Source organism: Hemicordylus capensis, chromosome 1 (assembly GCF_027244095.1).
Source record: "Hemicordylus capensis ecotype Gifberg chromosome 1, rHemCap1.1.pri, whole genome shotgun sequence".
In the NCBI taxonomy this organism is placed as follows: Eukaryota; Metazoa; Chordata; class Lepidosauria; order Squamata; family Cordylidae; genus Hemicordylus; species Hemicordylus capensis.
In genome coordinates this window covers 303,193,627-303,210,881 of record NC_069657.1, presented here as the reverse complement: position 1 = coordinate 303,210,881, position 17,255 = coordinate 303,193,627, and the positions used below count along the sequence as shown (strand labels likewise).

At 41.5% G+C, this 17,255-nt stretch overlaps 1 protein-coding gene across 9 annotated transcripts in view; it reads right to left on the bottom strand.

Moving 5' to 3' along the window:
* The window catches only part of ADGRB3 (adhesion G protein-coupled receptor B3), a 668,379-nt gene that overhangs the window by 420,936 nt on the left and 230,188 nt on the right, over nucleotides 1–17,255 (bottom strand). For 7 of the 9 annotated variants that reach the window (XM_053286711.1, XM_053286709.1, XM_053286712.1 and 4 more), the window contains one exon: nucleotides 7,505–7,666. In XM_053286711.1, coding sequence (XP_053142686.1) covers nucleotides 7,505–7,666 — 162 coding nt within the window. The remainder of the gene's footprint in view (nucleotides 1–7,504; nucleotides 7,667–17,255) is intronic. The other 2 variants (XM_053286717.1, XM_053286716.1) reach the window with 1 other exon arrangement.

Sequence of the window (17,255 nt, the reverse complement as noted above, 5' to 3'; positions counted from 1 at the left end):
CAACAGGTGGACAGACAGACAGACAGAGCAATGCATTCATTCAATGGGAGAGCAAAGCCTAGTTCTTATTAAGGTGGTAAGGCTGTGTCTGGGCTGTGTCACTTCAAACTGTAGGTAAGGACCCATGATTGAAAGCTTGTCTACACAAACAATGTCTACTCAGAAAAGTAGACACCAGGGATTAGGATTCTACCCTGACCTTCTTTCTGACATACCAGCTTTTTGAATGCCAGTGTTTTTTCCATAAGTAGAGACATCCAATCACATGATGCCCTACCTGCAGTCTGTACTGCCCATGTAGAGGTTTACCCCTTAGCAAAAACTAAGCCTAAGGTCCTTTGTATTGTGCACAGAGCCTACACGAATGACTATAAAGAATAAGCTAGCAAATACTCCCCACACATCATTTGTCTTTTCTTTTGGTCACTCAATTCATACTTTTTGCCATAAGGGTCAAGTTCTCTAGCTACAGTAGAGGCATATTATATACGAATTACTGTCAAAGTTTGAAATGAGGAAAAGTATATTCTTTCATAATTTATTTTAACTTCAGTAAAATAAGGATGAAATAAGTATTGGATAACCGGAGTCAACAAACTAAATCCTTGGAATTGCTTTTCTTGACTGCTAAGGATGGAAGAGTGTATGTCATCTCTCCACTAAAATGGGGCATGGGTTAAGAACTGGCCCTTTTAAATAATGTATGACAAGTCAGCATGTAGCAGAACAGCAGGCAGATGCTCACCTGACCAGCTGCTGGCTGCACCTTCCCATTGTACAGCTTATGTAGAGTCCAATACATTTAGGCCTAATAATTGGTGAGTTGTTTGGCAACATCTGGGCATAAATAATTTGTCATTGGGCCTATGCATAATGGAGTCTAGATTGATGGGTCAGCTATGTTTATACCTTATATTCACAATGCATGAAATGGACCCAGAAGTTGTGTGGTCATACCTGGAGATGTGTAGGAAAAGTACCACAAGTACTTCTTCACCCTGTGCAAAATTAATGTATGGAATTTGCTGCCACAAGATTTGGTGATGGTCACTAACCTAGATCTCTTTCAAAGGATGTAGATACATTCAGGGAGGACAAATCTGTCAATGGCTACTAGTCTTGATGGCTACCTCCAGGTTCAGGTAGTATGTTTTTTAATTCCAGTTGCTGGGAAGTTGCAACGGGTGAGGACTATGCCTACATGTCCTGCTTGTGGGCTTCTTAGAGGTGTTTGGTTGGCCACTGTGGGAAACAGACCATTGACAAACATGAACTTCTGGTCTGATCCTGCAGGATCTTATTGATCTATTGCACTGCACATTCACTCTTTTTTGGAGTGAGGCTGAGTAAGGCTCAGGAAGTAGGGCTGAGTTGTCCACAGTCATGGAACAAAACAGAAAAGCATTAAGCAGTAAAAACATGTAGAATCACATCCTCACTTTTTCTACAGTATCACATTGTGTCTACAGTATCCTTTGGTGGAGCTGTTTTTCAATGCCTAGCTCCTCCAGACAAATTCTTCCTTCTCTTGTATAATGGCTCCATCCACAGTTAATCTCATTGGCTGTGGAGAAGAGGAGGAACTGATTTTGCCTGTCGGAGCAGATCTCTGAAAGATCAATTTACATCAGGTGTATTAGGAAAGCAGCAGCCAAAGCAACTGGGCTAGGATGAGGACAGTTGCCATCTCATTCCCCTCAGCCCTTGTTGACACTTAGGGCTCTGCTGTCAGGTTCTTCTTGGTGGCCATTTTCTTGGGGGTTATTTACATTGTGCCTGCTATAGCTTTAAGAACTACCAGTAGCCGCCTGATCATTTTGTTTTTCTTTAATTGGATGTAAACTGCTTTGAGAAGTCTTGGCCTGAAAGGCAGTATACAACAAATAAAGGTGGGATAATACTATTATTATTATTATTATTATTATTATTATTAATCACTGGGGTTTGAACATCAGTTAATCAGTTACACTTCTATGAAAAGGACCTTTCTGGAATACCAATGTGGATTAAGATAAGACCGCTTTGGAGAAGAGTAAATTAGGGATGAGCACAGAACCGCAGCGGGGCGGTTCAAAAGCGGCAGGGGTGCCGCTTTAAGAGTGGGGGAGGGTGCACTTATCCCTCCCGCTGCTCCCCCCCCACCAGCTTCCTTTGTTAAGAAAGCTGATCGGGGCGGCAGCGTACCTCCCTCTGCCCTGTTGCTCCCACTGGCCGGAAGTCCCCGACACGCCTGCACGCACCAGCACATGCACGGGCAATGTGTGTCATGCTGGCATGCGCAGGTGCATTGGGGACTTCCGGCCATATCTGGTCAATGGGGGCAATGGGGCAGCAGGGAGGTACATTGCCGCCCCAATCAGCTTTCTTAACAAAGGATGCCGGTGGGGGGAAAGCACCGGGAGGGGTAAGTGCACCCTCCCCTGCTCATAGAGTGGCAGGAAATGCCGATTCCGTGCACATCCCTAGAGTAAATGAATTTAGAATTTTTTTTAAGCCTCTGCCAAAAAGCACTTGGCCCATGCATGTTTATTTATTTATTTATTTTTTCTTAGTCATACTTATGGGCTGAAATCATCGGTTAAATTATGCACTGAGCAGCATGCAATGATGAACCTCCAACTCCTTTACAAAATATTTTGACACTTCTCTTAATTGCACCTGCTATGGCAAGGATCTTCACATTCCTGACTAAAAACCACAGCGTAATCTTTTCTACCCATTGCAGCCATAAAAGCTGGTGCAACCCCTGTCCTGCAATCACAAGAAAAGGACTCTATTGCAGCAGGGTGTGTGAATTATCTAACAAGGAGGAATCCTGGGTTTTGTGCAAAGCAAGTGGAAATTTTGTGCTAAAAGCATTTCTACAAAAAGGGCAAGTGCTATACATTTCATGTCATTTATTCAGACCGTGCATAATCTTGAAAGTTTTAGCAAAGACTGGAGTGCAAGGACGGAAATGAAATGATATAGTTAAAATGTAAGGTAAGCAAACGGGCATTAAAGGGCTGGGTATATCAAAGGAAAACATACCAAGAATAAAAATGCCACGTTCTGACTACTGAATCTTCAACTCTCCTTTTGTGAACCCTTAGAGAATAACTCCTCTATATATTCAAATTTTCCTCCAGAAATATCAGCACAAAAAAAGAAAAGTAAAGTTCCTAGGATACTTTTTTCTCTACACCAGATTACTTCTTCAGGGCTATATGGTTCATGTACAGACACATAGAATACACCTCTAAGCAATATCATCAGCTGTGAACAGTCATTCTCATGAAAGCTAAAATATTCAATTTTAACTAATGCCTTTCACTTCTGTATAGAAGTGTATGCTTAGCTGCAGTCATCTATCCCTTCAGAGGGCAACTGTTACGAGATCAGGAATCAGCCTTGGGAACACACACTCCCTCCTTCCACTCCTCCCCTCTTACAACTGAAGTTCCGACTTTAACTGAAGTTAATGCCAACCATGGTTTATCCTGAAGCTAAGCTGAGTTTATCTTGCTAAACAGCAGTTTCAGATCCTGATTAAATGGTTAGCAATAACATTGGTGAAAACCATTTCCCTCAACCATGGTTAAAGCGGTTGGGGGAAATATGCCCTTGAGAGAGGAAAGACTCTGGCCACATTTGCACATAATGCAAACTGAGTCCAATGGACTCACGGTTCTGCTCCCCACCCACCCCCGCTCTCCTGTCCAAAGTTGGATGTAATGGCAAGCACTCTCTCTGAAGTCAGTGAAATTGCAAAGAGGAGGAGAAACTGGCTACAAGGGCTTCCTTCTGTCATGAAGGACAGCCTGCACAGTGGGACGGTCGCCTCGTGGAACCAGAGTGCCCTTCATTGAGACATAGAGGTGAATGGGTAAATTGGGGGGAAAAACCCACAAAAAAATCACCAGTTGGTCCCAGAGTCTTGAAACCTGCCAAACGTGGGGAATGCTGTAGTAAATTTGAATAGAACTGATCAATTCCATGATTTTTGGTGAATTTTTGCAAAAATTGGCTAAAATGGTGAAATCTGGCTTGTTTCGAGCCATAACTTTACAAAAGGTTCTGGATCTGAAGCCCTCCCTAAGACTATCAATCCACCCCCATGTGGAGGGGAAATAACATTCCTTTAATTTTGTATTAATTTTTGTCTTTCCATCTGCAGAAATACACGGTCATTAAAAATGAAAGTACTTTGAATGTTTCTATTTTTGTGGTTAGAAAAAAATTCTCATTTTCCCTTCTAGCCAGTGAGGGATTAAAAGGTTTGAAGTCCTTTTAATCCCTCTTAAAATGTCTGCCTGTTCCTGCAATGGGGAAGAAAAAGTTAGTATAAAATCAAAGGAATGTCTTTTCCCCTCCACTTGGGGGTAGAATTATGGTCCAAGGAGGGACTTCAGGTCTAGAACATTTTGTAAAGTTCTGGCTTGAAACAAGCCAGATTTCACAATTTTTAGCCATTTTAATTGTTTTTCAAAAATTCACCAACAATCAGATCCACAGCTTTAAAAAGATAAAAGAATCCTGCCAATGTGGATTTCATGCCTGCCAGATTTCATAACTGTAGGGTCATCCATTACATAAATGTAAAAGGGAGCAAAATGGACATGCTGTTATCCCTTTTCATGAAGGCAAAGGGAAGGTTCCTCCACATGCTGGTGCAGTGATGGTGCAAGGAGGGGCTTGAGATCCAGAATGTTTTATAGCATTTTGGCTTGAAACAAGTCAGATTTCACCATTTTTAGTCATTACCTCCAAAATTTCATAAATGCATCAAAAATAAGGGAATGGACCAAGTCTCTTAAAATTCACTACAGGGGTCCCTGCCCTCCTTTTCCACAGGTATGGCAAGGTTCAAACCTCTAGGACCAACCAGTGATTTTTTGGTGATTTTTAAAATTTCCCCATCAACAATTATGGGGAAAACTGAATTAAAGTCGGAATTCAGAGCCCATAAAACCTGAACCCAAAATTGTCAAAGTCAGATTGGGTCAAATCCAAATCCAAATTTTATGAACATGCACAGGCCTATATGCTGTGGCCATAGGTTACAGACACTGGCCGACATCCAGACTAACAAAGCACTGGTACTGCTAACACTGCACCAGTGAAGGCTTAGCAGGTGATGGGTTGATTTTAATTGATTTCCCTTTTCCTCTGAGGCCCATGGTTTTACTCCTGAAAAGATGTCATTGAGGATTGCATGATGTCCTCAGAGTCAGAGATCAGAACATAAGAACAGCCCTGCTAGATCAGGCCCAAGACCCATCTAGTCCAGCATCCTGTTTCGCACAGTGGCCCACCAGATGCCGCTGGAAGCCACAGGCAGGAGTTGAGGGCGTGCCCTCTCTCCCGCTGTTACTCCCCCGCAACTGGTACTCAGAGGCATCCTGCCTCTGAGGCTGGAGGTGGCCTGTAGCCCTCCGACTAGTAGCCATTGATAGACTTTTCCTTCATGAAGTTATCCAAACCCCTCTTAAAGCCATCCAGGTTGTTGGCTGTCACCACATCCTGTGGCAGAGAGTTCCACAAGTGGATCACATGTTGTGTGAAACAATACTTCCGTTTGTTGGTCCTAGACCTCCTGGCAATCAATTTCATGGAGTGAGCCCTGGTTCTAGTGTTGTGTGAGAGGGAAAAGAATTTCTCTCTCTCCATGGACTCCACACCATGCATGATTTTATAGAGCTCTATCATGTCTCCCCACAGTCTTTTTTCTAAACTAAAAAGCCCCAGGTGTTGTAATCTGGCCTCATAAGAAAGGTGCTCTAGGCCCCTGATCATCTTGGTTGCCCTCTTCTGTACCTTTTCCAGTTCTACAATGTCCTTTTTAAGATGTGGTGACCAGAAATGTACACAGTACTCCAGGTGTGGCCGCACCATAGTTTTGTATAAGGGCATTATAATATTAGCTGTTTTATTTTCAGTCCGCTTCCTAATGATCCCTAGCATGGAATTGGCCTTTTTCACAGCTGCCGCACAGTGAGTCGACACTTTCAACGAGCTGTCCACCACGACCCCAAGATCCCTCTCCTGGTCAGCTCAGATCCCATCAGCATATACTTGAAGTTGGGGTTTTTCGTTCCAATGTGCATCACCTTACACTTGCTAACACTGAACTGCATTTGCCATTTTGTTGCTCACTCCCCCAGTCTGGAGAGATCCTTTTGGAGCTCCTCACAATCCATTTTGGATTTCACTACCCGGAAGAGTTTGGTGTCACCTGCAAATTTGGCCACCTCGCTGCTTACCCCTGCTTCTAGATCATTTATGAATAAATTAAAAAGCACCAGTACAGTACAGATCAGTCCCAGTACAGATCCCTAGGGGACCCCACTTCTTACTTCCCTCTATTGTGAAAACTCTCCATTTATACCTACCCTCTGTTTCCTGTCTTTTAACCAGTTAGCAATCCACACATGTACTTGTCCCCTTATTCCATGACCACTAAGTTTCCTCAGGAGACTTTGATGAGGAACTTTGTCAATGGCTTCAGGGGGAAGGGGAAATTGATGAAAATTGCCCTATCACCTTCTAAGCCTCACCAATGCATTGTTGCCAGTATCTGTGCTTTGTTCATCTAGATTTTGGTCCATGATATCACACAGAATTAATGAAAAACTATGCACTACTACTATTAAGGTAGATGTGTCATCTATCTAATCACTCACCACTGAATACATCTCAGTGTACATGTGGATGTTTGTGGGGGGATAGTACTAAGGACTAAAAAGAAAGGTGCAATTTATCCACCCCACCCACTGGAAACAGGCCACAAGAGGCAGCACCTTCCCTTCATGCCAGGACACCCTCCACTGTCAGAATGCTCTGTGGCAAGATAACAAGTGGTGAAGGTTTCACACAAACAGTGTACAAGTTGGAGCTGACATGATCTGGCTTTTCCCCATGGCCACTATGCACCAAGTAGTGATGTGAAAGGACCTTTGGTGAAGTTTTGTTTACATGAAGAGGCTCACCCAAATTTGTTATCCTTAGTCAACCACTTACTTATGCAGGGAAAGAATCCTAGGGTGCTCTAGTCATACCAGAATTATGTCACTGATTATAGCAATATTGTAAACATCACATCTTTATATACCTACAGTTTTTACAGTCACTTAACGAAAAACAGAGGTGAGGCAAAAGCCTTTTCATTGCCCAAGGGCCTTTTTATGTTTTAATCACCTCAGCCTCAGATTAATTTCTTGGACATGTAAACCAACTAGTGATGAAAGCAGCTGTTATCTCAAATGATTAAGAGTGAAATAGGAGCGTCTTGTCTTTCTTTAAAATAACGTGGAACTTAAAATAGAAATATCCTCTCACATCCCACCAACAGTTCCATAAGCAGCAAAACACAAGAAAGATTTAACAGAGGAATAATAATTGCACTCACTTATCCTAATTAAAGTGCTCGTGTGCTAGCCACACCTTTAAATAGTAGTGTTGCAAATGCTTAGCATTAAACAGTTAAATAACATCCACAATTTCATTTATTGGCTGCTAACACTACCTGGACAGAGGGCAGTGTTATTGCAAACCCTTGATTCTCTTAAAGGGCCGCTGCAGTGTGTCCCGTAAGGTGATACACAAGTTCTGGTTCGCACCTGCGACCCTTGACCACAAGTAACTGAACATGTACTCCACTGGGCCCACTCTTCAACACCAGATTCACCTGTATCCAAGACAATAAACAAACATGAATACAGCAATGAGTATTAATATAAATTTGTAGTAAAAAAAAACTAATGGCATGCAACTATCATTTAGGGGGAAATGATACTATATATTTAAAATAAAAGGTCACTGAAATAAATCACCTATGGAAAAAATATGCAGTGAAATAGAAAATAAACACACTTCAAAAAGTAAAATCAGATAACAGGTGGCACTAAAAATCAAATAAACTCGATCAAATGCCAGCATTTACAATTTTAGTCTACAGCCTTTCTTTGTTCCCAAAATAGCCACTCTACTGCTCTCTGAACCCTACATCAAGAGAAAATCTATTTTAGATGACAGAACAAATGCATGTATCTAAATTGTAATTATCTCATCAAAATGAAAGTGAAGGGAGGGAAGTAAAAGTCTAGGGTGTTTGGGGTTTTTTTTGTTTTTGTTTAAGTATGCAGTGTGTGTTTCTTCTTGCAATGATTTCATCAATTTTTCCCCATTGAGAAAAGCTCCAAACACTTAATAGCGGAAGCTTCTGGATCCTTCTTTGTGCTTCATAAACAATCAACAGCATCTTCTTAAACTTGCACAAAGCACTAGATAAGCACTGGAGTAAAGAAGCTCCATTGTCCTCATTGCCTGCTTTGCTACTGAAAACAGACTTACTACATGCCGCAGAGGTGTATACAAGATAAGGAGGAGTTACATCTTCCTTCTCTATGTCTGCATGATGAAAAAGCAGATCAGACTCAAATATGTTAAATTAGATTCAGATTAGATTTTAATTTGAATACTGCTTTTCCACAAAAAATGTGCCCAAAGCAACTCCTAATACACAGAATCAAACAACATCTCAGTATGAGTCCCTGAAGTCATATAGGACTCATGGATCTCACTAGCAGGCCACAGACAGTAGCTTGATCCTTAGATGCTTGGTTTCTTTTTCTTAAATTATTATGGGGACAGAGATGGGAATTGGGACCACAGCGGGGGTGGAGGGAGTATATTTAACTCTATTTTCCACTGGGGTCAAGATCTGGATTGGGCCTCCCATAACAGCTATTTTCTCTAGAAGGTAAGTTTCTTATAAGTAAATGGAAACTTCCTTCCTGGAAGAAACAGCCACAGGGTGCTGATCTAGATCAGGGCCATCACAGGGGTAAGGAGTTAACACCTCCCTCTAGCCTTGCCAAAGTTCCAGTGTGGATTGCCCCCTGCACAATTAATATTTTGCAGAAAGTGACCAAGCCTGTAAGGGTCAAACTGTACATTTAATGTAATATGTAATCTGGCTGTTAGTCCACATCCCAATGGTGTTTCTTGAGTGCACCCCTGTACTTTCTCTCACATAAGTGAATGGTTGCCATTTTTGCCTATGGGGAAAAGTAAAGCATTGCATTTTGAGGACAGCACTGAGGTAGGAACAAACCTGACCACTAACCATTAGTGGATTGATCCTCTGCCAGAGACCTTCCTGGGTGTGGATGGGTGTGTGTGCACAATATCCACAGAATATGACAAGGTTTCTTGTAATCGTTTTACTACCACAAACCACTCTTGTCATGATGACAGGATTTTGCTAGTTCTTAATATTTCTTTGGCAGGTTGAGTGGAGATGGGGATATAGATAGAATAGTAAAGGAATAGATACTCAAAGCATTTTACTATTATTCATGTTTTCCATTAGTACCTGGTAGAGCTGGTGACACACAGTGAATAATGTATCCAACAACGTTAACTGTGATGATCTCCTGAAACTTATTTCTAAGTGACTTGTCATTTTATCAAATGTGTTTGTAGACTTTGATATAACAGCCTTGGCCTTTTTTGTCATGCTCTTTAGTCTCACAGTATTGGCTAGCTTCTGTCAACTATGTGTGTAATGTCAGAGTGCTCTGAACAAACAGGGATCTTTGCTTTTAGGACAGGAGTTATGGCAGTATTTGGTGCACATCCATGGTGCAGCTTAGAAATATTCATTGTGGCCCTGGAGGCATGAAAGCATATTATGTTTTTCCCCCAGTACAACATTCTTGAATCTCATGTCCAGACCAAGACTGTGGCTGTTAATTCTTTGTCCGTAGCCTAAACCAGGGTTGTCCCCTAAACTCCCCTCCCACATTTGCCAATACTTTTATGCCTGGCAAAAAGTGGGTAGGGAAAATTTGAGGTACTGTACTTTCATTGGGAGCTCACAAAAGCACCTCTAATTTTTCAAGAAGCAGGGGGCAGAAGGGACTTACAGATGGATGCATTCCTGCTGTACAAAGCTGTGATTTGGTGAGTGATAGCAACAACAGTGCTTCATGTACTGTTGCTCGTTGCAGCAGCTGTCTCCTGCCAGTGGCCATTGAATCCCCGCCCCCTCATAATGCACCAAGGATAGACATGACATCATTTATCCATCACTGCCCAGTGCATTGTGGGAGAAAAACAATGGCAGCCTGCAGGCGTTGGCTGCTGCAGAGAGCAAAGGTGCTTAAAGCACTGCAACCACTTACCTAGGCATGGCCTGTCAATCAAGAATGCATTGATTGCAGCCTCCCACATCTAGGAAATTTCAAGCTGCTTTTGTGGGCTCCCTACACAACTAACTAGTTTTCATCTGCCCTTGAATGCCCCATAAGGCTCAAATATCCACTGAATACTCTATCTGAGGAAAATTCAGGACCAGGATTGGTCTAAACTTTAATGCCAGTGCACTCCTTCCCTTATAGTCTTTTTATAAATGGCGAAATGTTGCTGTATGCATTTGATGTGTTGTTGTTCTATCTGTAAGTGTAACAAGAACCATTGTGAGCTTAAATATTGTACTGAACATTCCTAAGAGGTTTATTTTATTTTATTTTAAAAGGAAGAGTTATGGTCAGTTTATTAACACATCTGCTTCAGGAGCCAGTGCAGGATAGGTTATTGCAAAAGATGTTAACACAGAGCATTAGCTGTGAAGAACCTTCTGCAATATGTAATAGTAGTGATAGGAGTGCATTTGTGTCAGAATAAGGGTCAAATGGGAAATGTACTTTTTTTAAAAAATAGTAGCAGTTGCAGAGGGCCTTAACTGGGACTATGGCATGGGGTAAATCCTTCCTTCCTGAACTGCTTGCCCAATGAAAATCCCTCTCCCTGCAATACTATTTGTACTCATTGCAGTTCTCCTTCTGGGATAAATAACAACTTGGAGACTGATTTTCAATGGGACTGTGGCACAGGGGGAAAGCTTAATCCTCTGACCCCACACCGTGGTCCTCATCTGGCTCAGAGCCACTTACAGCTGCTATTTTTAAAAAATACGTATATAAAAGATGGAAAAATGAAGACACTTTTTTCATCACGTCTAATTTGAGCTTCAGGGTGTTACAAGTACAGAAGAGAGTTCTTATTTTCATCTGTGAAATGCTGAAGAGCATGAGTGCATGCCCTTATGCCAACTTTGGTACATACCTGAAAGGGGCTCTTCTTTGGACTGAAGCCCTAACAGATACTGACTCCGCTTCCTACTAAGGATATGCTAAAGGACTTGCTGCAGTACCACCTATATTCCTATTGCAGTTTTTAACGGCAGTTTCCTTTGGTTTCCTGCAAATGTCTGACACTTGTTTCTGCCTTTGTAAACATAGTTTAAAGGAAAGGCCAAATGGTACCAGAAGTCAGAGCTTTGCTTAGTTTGTTCCTCATTATGTAAAAGCTATAAGCACTGAATGCAAATTATCATTTATCCCACAAAGGTCTAGTGACAGGGCACTGATATTTAAATTCAAGCATTCAATAGCAATATATTACAATTCTTGAAACGTTCACTTTCGGGGTAGGGGGCAGCTCTGCAAATTTGATTATCAAAGGGATATGGCATATAATGTGATCTCAGTGGGTTTTCCCCTCCAGTCATTGGCTACATGCACTGATGAATTGGTTGACTGTATGCAAAGGAAGGGAGGGCTCCAAATCCTACACAGCATGCTGTACCTTCTCCAATGCCCTCTTCCACACAACTATTAAAAGTACAGGAGTCCTGTCTGCCATTGTATTTGGATGCCCTACTGAGGAATCTGTGTAAAATGCATGTAACCATTTTTCTCACCATAGTTTTCATCTGTACATTTAAGTTACAAAGAAGTGAATGCCTCCATAAGGCATTTTAATATTGATGGCATTTTCTATGGACCAGGCAACCATCCTAACATGTTGACGAAAAGGAAGGGGTTATTTTTACAGACTTATTTGTTGCTTCATTTCCCTGCCTCATCTTGCTCAAAGAGTTGTATCTTGACACAGTGGCTGACATCATGACTAAAGTCACTCAAAGAAGTTCTATTAGAATTTAGTAGTCCTTTAGAGTAGTAGCTCCTGATTTGTACTATTGAGTAATTTAGTCAGGATGTCAACCAGTGGTCTTAGAGATGTTTATGAAATTCTCCTCATCAGAAGTTCTTCCTGGGTGTTGGAGTTCCAGACTGTGGAGCAGGGTGTTAGCAATCTGCCATATTTCTCTTTTGAATTTCCAGAATTTGTTCAGCTAATGAGGGATATGGAATTTGCTGCAGTCCCCCCACTTATAGATATGCATGTGTGTGATATGATGAAATCACAGGGCAAACAATGAATCTTGATCCGCTCATGTGATTCATGAAGATTCATTTTTGCATGAATCAATGCACGTATGTGCTCATGCATATTGGCTAACCTGTAAGTAAGGTCAGGGGGTGGGGAGGATGTGAACTAAAAACTGCAGCAAACCCTTCATGTACCAATCACAAATTTTCCAAGAAACTGGGAGGCAAGTGAAGTGGGGTGTGGGGCAGAGTCAACTCATAAAACAACAACAGATCAGAACTGGGACCATTTGCTTATTCCTAAAATGCATCATTAGCAAAGTAATGACTCCCAAGCAAAGAATCCTGAGAACTGTAGTTCTTCAACATTAAAATTAGTGGCTTACAGCCAGACTAAATTACTGCTGAGTAGTCTTATTGTAATTAAGTGGTCCTTTAGAGTAACTCCTGAGTAGTAATACTGAGTAACTTAGTCTGGATGTCAGGCAATATTTTTAACACTGAGTTCTTAGCAAAATTACAATTGATAGGATTTTCTGGGGGGAAACACAGCATTTAAGTTTTGTTCCAAAACTAGTTTCATTGTTCAGTGCAAAGTGGGTCATTAATCTTTAAGGTGTCATCGGACTTTTTGTTGTTGTTTTGGTACAACAGACTAGCATGGCTACTCTTTTGGAAACAAATGGGTTTAGCCTGCAATTCCATGCACAAATCTGAAAATAAGCTTCAGTGAATACAGTGGCTGCCTGACTAACAGAGCACTGGTGCTTCTGAAAAGTTCACCTAACCAGTGGTGAGGACAAATTTTGACTACCTCGCTTTCCCCAGAAAGTGCCTTGTGCTACCTGAAAATATATCTCTTGAGGGTTGCACAGCCCTCAGGGTCATTTGGGGGAAAGGGAGGTTGCTGAAATTCCCCTAAAACACACTGTTTATATGCAGCATTACTCTGGAACTCTTCAGAAGCACTGGGTCTTCATTAGTTAGGATGTCAGCCAGTGGGATTTACTTCCAGATAACCATCCATAAAATTGCACTGCACATTTATGGAGGCTGCAATAGCAGCACAACATGGAGGTCTCCCTAAGAGAAAGAACTGGGGTGTTAGAAGTACATTACACGGGTCTTCTACTGAGAAATCCAAAGGCCTCATCTGACTTATTACACTCTTAGTGGGTTGCAGACCAAACCTATGCATAGGGCTTATGTTCAACTAACTAAGTACAAGATTGCAGCCTTAGAGAGCAGAGCACACTTAACGTATTCCAGTAATTTATTCCTTCCCTTAGAAGACTCAGCAGGTCTTGGATAATTTACAAAGGACCAAGGTGTAGGATCAGGGTGGTGTTTAATGGCTAGGATAATGGCTGATATGCTATAAGTACCAGTAGTAGGATATTATTTTTGTTTTATGTAATAGCAAAATTTTGTGTCCTTGTGGGTTTAGTTGTTAAAAGCCTTGTTACTTCCCCGAAGCACAGAGAATGGATCAGGATATAAAATAAAACGAAAGTATTAAATCAAAGCCAAAGCAGAACTTATTGACCGGAGTACTTCACAAACACTTACCTGCATTATAATTTTAAAATCCATAATACCTAAAGAGAGGATAATTTCAGGAAAGCATCAATGATGGCTGAAGAAAAATGAAACAATCATGCTGAAATTGTGCCATATTCAGGCCAATGTACATGGCACTCCGCTTGCAGTGAGCTTTGGACTCACTTTGACACAAGCTTAAATGACCAGCTGCTTCCTTCACCATGCACCCTGTTTGGTCACGAGATGAGGACATGTTTGGGCTTTCCCCCATCCATTTGCTAAACCACAGTAAGAGTAGTAATATGCATGGAGAAGCAAGAGGATAAATGGTTCCACCATGCACCAGAATCAATCCACATCTCTGCAAGAGCAGAGGGTCATATCACCACATGCCTTACATGTGTTTCACATTATACAGATGGAACTCCTTTTCCCACCAGAACTTCCCCATTAGCTTTAAAGTGGGGAAGATATAAAAGGAGGATATATAAATGGCTGCAGATATAAAACTGGCCCTCCAGGCTTCACTGAAGTGAAGGTGGCAGCCTGTTTGTGCAAAAGCTCTGTGGGTGCATCAGAAGAGTACAAAACGTGCTCTGCATTGAGTAGTTTGACTTTACTCGTATAAAAAGGTCAGACATGAGCACATGAGAAAGGCATAAAAAATATTTGCTCAAAACAACTTGAATACATTGCACTACCTGCTATCACATACGTGTGTGCATACACACACATCCATGTTTTTCCAATCTCTTTTTTCCAATTCCAATGAGATCTCTGGAATATGCGGATGATGACAAGTGTGACTGGCATCAGAACAGCATCAGAACAATCCATTGTTCTGAACAATTTTGATCATTTCTCATAAATAACTGCATTACATGACACACAACCACAATTTTCTTTTCTAGAAATGTTTATTAATTTATTACATAAAAGAAAATAAACCAGAAATTATTTCAAGCTGCAGAAACAAATGAAATCTCTTTCCAAAACTCTGCTTATCAATCTTATTAATTTCCTAGTATACAGGTAAATCTATGGTGCATGTTATAAGATCCTAGTGATTCTACTGGAGGAGATACAACATTAAGTTTATCACGAGAAAAGAAAAGCCGCACAGTGAACCACATATGCGATGATCAGTACAAAAAGAAAACCAGGATGGAAAAATAAGAGATGGATGTTAGTAACTATGTCAGAAACAGAGCATAATATTTTGTAAAATGAAATATCTTACAGTATATGAGCTACATATTGTTTCCTCAATATTAGGTAAGTGGGTTTTGTTTGAAAAAGCAGATATAAGGCCCATGAATTCAAGTCACAGGCTGTCATACAGAGCAAGAATGTACTGGTGCAGTGAAAGAGCAGCCTAAAAAAACATCCCAACCAAATGCATCGGTGCAGCATGGAAGGGACAATTTTTGACAATCTCCCCTTTCCCAGGAAGCCTGCTGTGCCACCTGAAAACGTGTCCTGAGCGTTGCGCAGCCCTCGGGGACCTATTTTCAGGTGGCACAGAGTGCTTCCTAGGAAAGGGGAGGACATAAAAACAAATTAGCAATTCCCTGTTGCACCAGTACACTTCGTTGGGAAGTTTTGTTAGACTGCTCTCTTGCTGCACTGGTGCATCCTTGCTCCGCATGCTACTTTGAAAAATAAGCTTGGGGGAATTTAAATGTTCACTTCCTACCCCCAATTCCACTATAATCACATATTTTAAAATGAAGAGAGGGTGCATTTAAAATGCAATTTTCTAAGGACCAAAGTAAGTGCATTGCAATATATGCTCAAGCACTATTAGATCTACAAATAGCATATGTGAGAACAGCTAGAGCAGACTATGGTATATTTTTATAGCAATTCTGTACAACTATGAAGCAGACTAAAAGCATACAAGAAGCTAATATAATAAATCTACTCAAATTGTTTTGAGTAGCAAGATCCAATGCTGCCAGAAAAGAGACATTTTGACTTCAAGTTTTTGTTTTGTTTTTGTTTTTTAAATTATGTATGATTTACAACTTCAGATGGGACACGGATTTAGCCAAAGTTTTTTGATCTCAAGAGATGAAATATCATTTAAGCACATACTTAACTCTTCCACTGAAACCAATGGGTTCTAGATGTGCTTAAATTTGGCTGAATTGTTCTTATATCTTCCAGCTCTGATAACTGGGCTTTAAAGTCTTATGCCATGATTCAGAGAGCCCCTTTAAATATGTCTATTTAGATTTTGATAGTTTAAAAATCAATTTTTATTAGGAGTCTGTCACATGGCATAGAATCACAAAGTCCGAGTATTGTATGGAGTAAGACCCCCTTCACATGCATGACCTACAGCATGGGAGACATTTTTCTATATGGTCTAATCTCTCACTGCAGGGTCACATATGTGAATACCACAACCATGTAAGTGGGGTTGATTATGTGGTTCTTTCCTATGGAATCAGCACCCTACTGGATGGTCTATGTGAAAGAGCCATGAGATCAACCGCACCCACGCAGTCACACTATTCAGACACATGCCCCAAAGCATGGGATCTTACCACAATGAAGTATCTCTCACATTTGTGAAGAAAGCATTAGCTGTGCAGTTTTCCAAACTGCAGTCTTAATGGTATGAGTTTTGTGTTAAAACTGAGCAGTGGGCTATATTGGCACCTAAAAATGTCAATGTGCACCATGACTAGATGAAATCGGAGCTCATTTCTTAGTGTGAGTCTATAAGCACTGTGCTTGAGAAATACAGAAGAAAGGGCTCCAAGGGACAAGGGGAGGAAGCCTTTAAAAGCTTACCTCCCCACGAATGATTTATTTGGTGTTGCAGATTGAGAGCACTGAGACGATCCTCCGTTGCTGCTGACAACAGGGAGGTTTGGGGGCTGGGAGGCTCTTGGAACTCCCATAATGTGGAGTGCGTGATGCATTGTGGGGACCCCCCAGCGCCGGTAGGGAGCCCTACAGTCTCCCAGCCCAGGTTACAGGCAGCCAGGGCTGGCAGACGATTGAAAAAAATGAGGTTAAGGGAGCGCTTGCTTAACCTCGCTTGCTTATCCTCATTTTGAAGCCGGGCTCCGGAGGGGGGCTTGCCACCACACTACTGCTGGGAGCCGCAGGGTTCCCGGCAGTTCTCACGCGCTGGGAAACCACTCTGGGCTTCCTTAGCCCGGTTTCGCCTGCACGTGAGAATAGCCCCAAAGAGTGCCATGGTGGCCCTAACAACAGATGATGAGTTCAGACATTGTGCTATTCAGGTGATAGCTAGGAGTTAACACCTGATAACCTGAACTTCTAAAACTCTGATCATCGGTCATCCCATGGATTCCGATACTAGGGAGCACTGACTTTTTATAGTATCAGACAATTACTTAGAAATTGGGTTTCAAGAAAGAAGAGGCAATGGCCATCACATGACCTAGCACATATATTGTCTATGGCTTAAATGTTGCGAGGAGTCACCCCTTTCTTAGAAAGCAATGTATGAAGGTG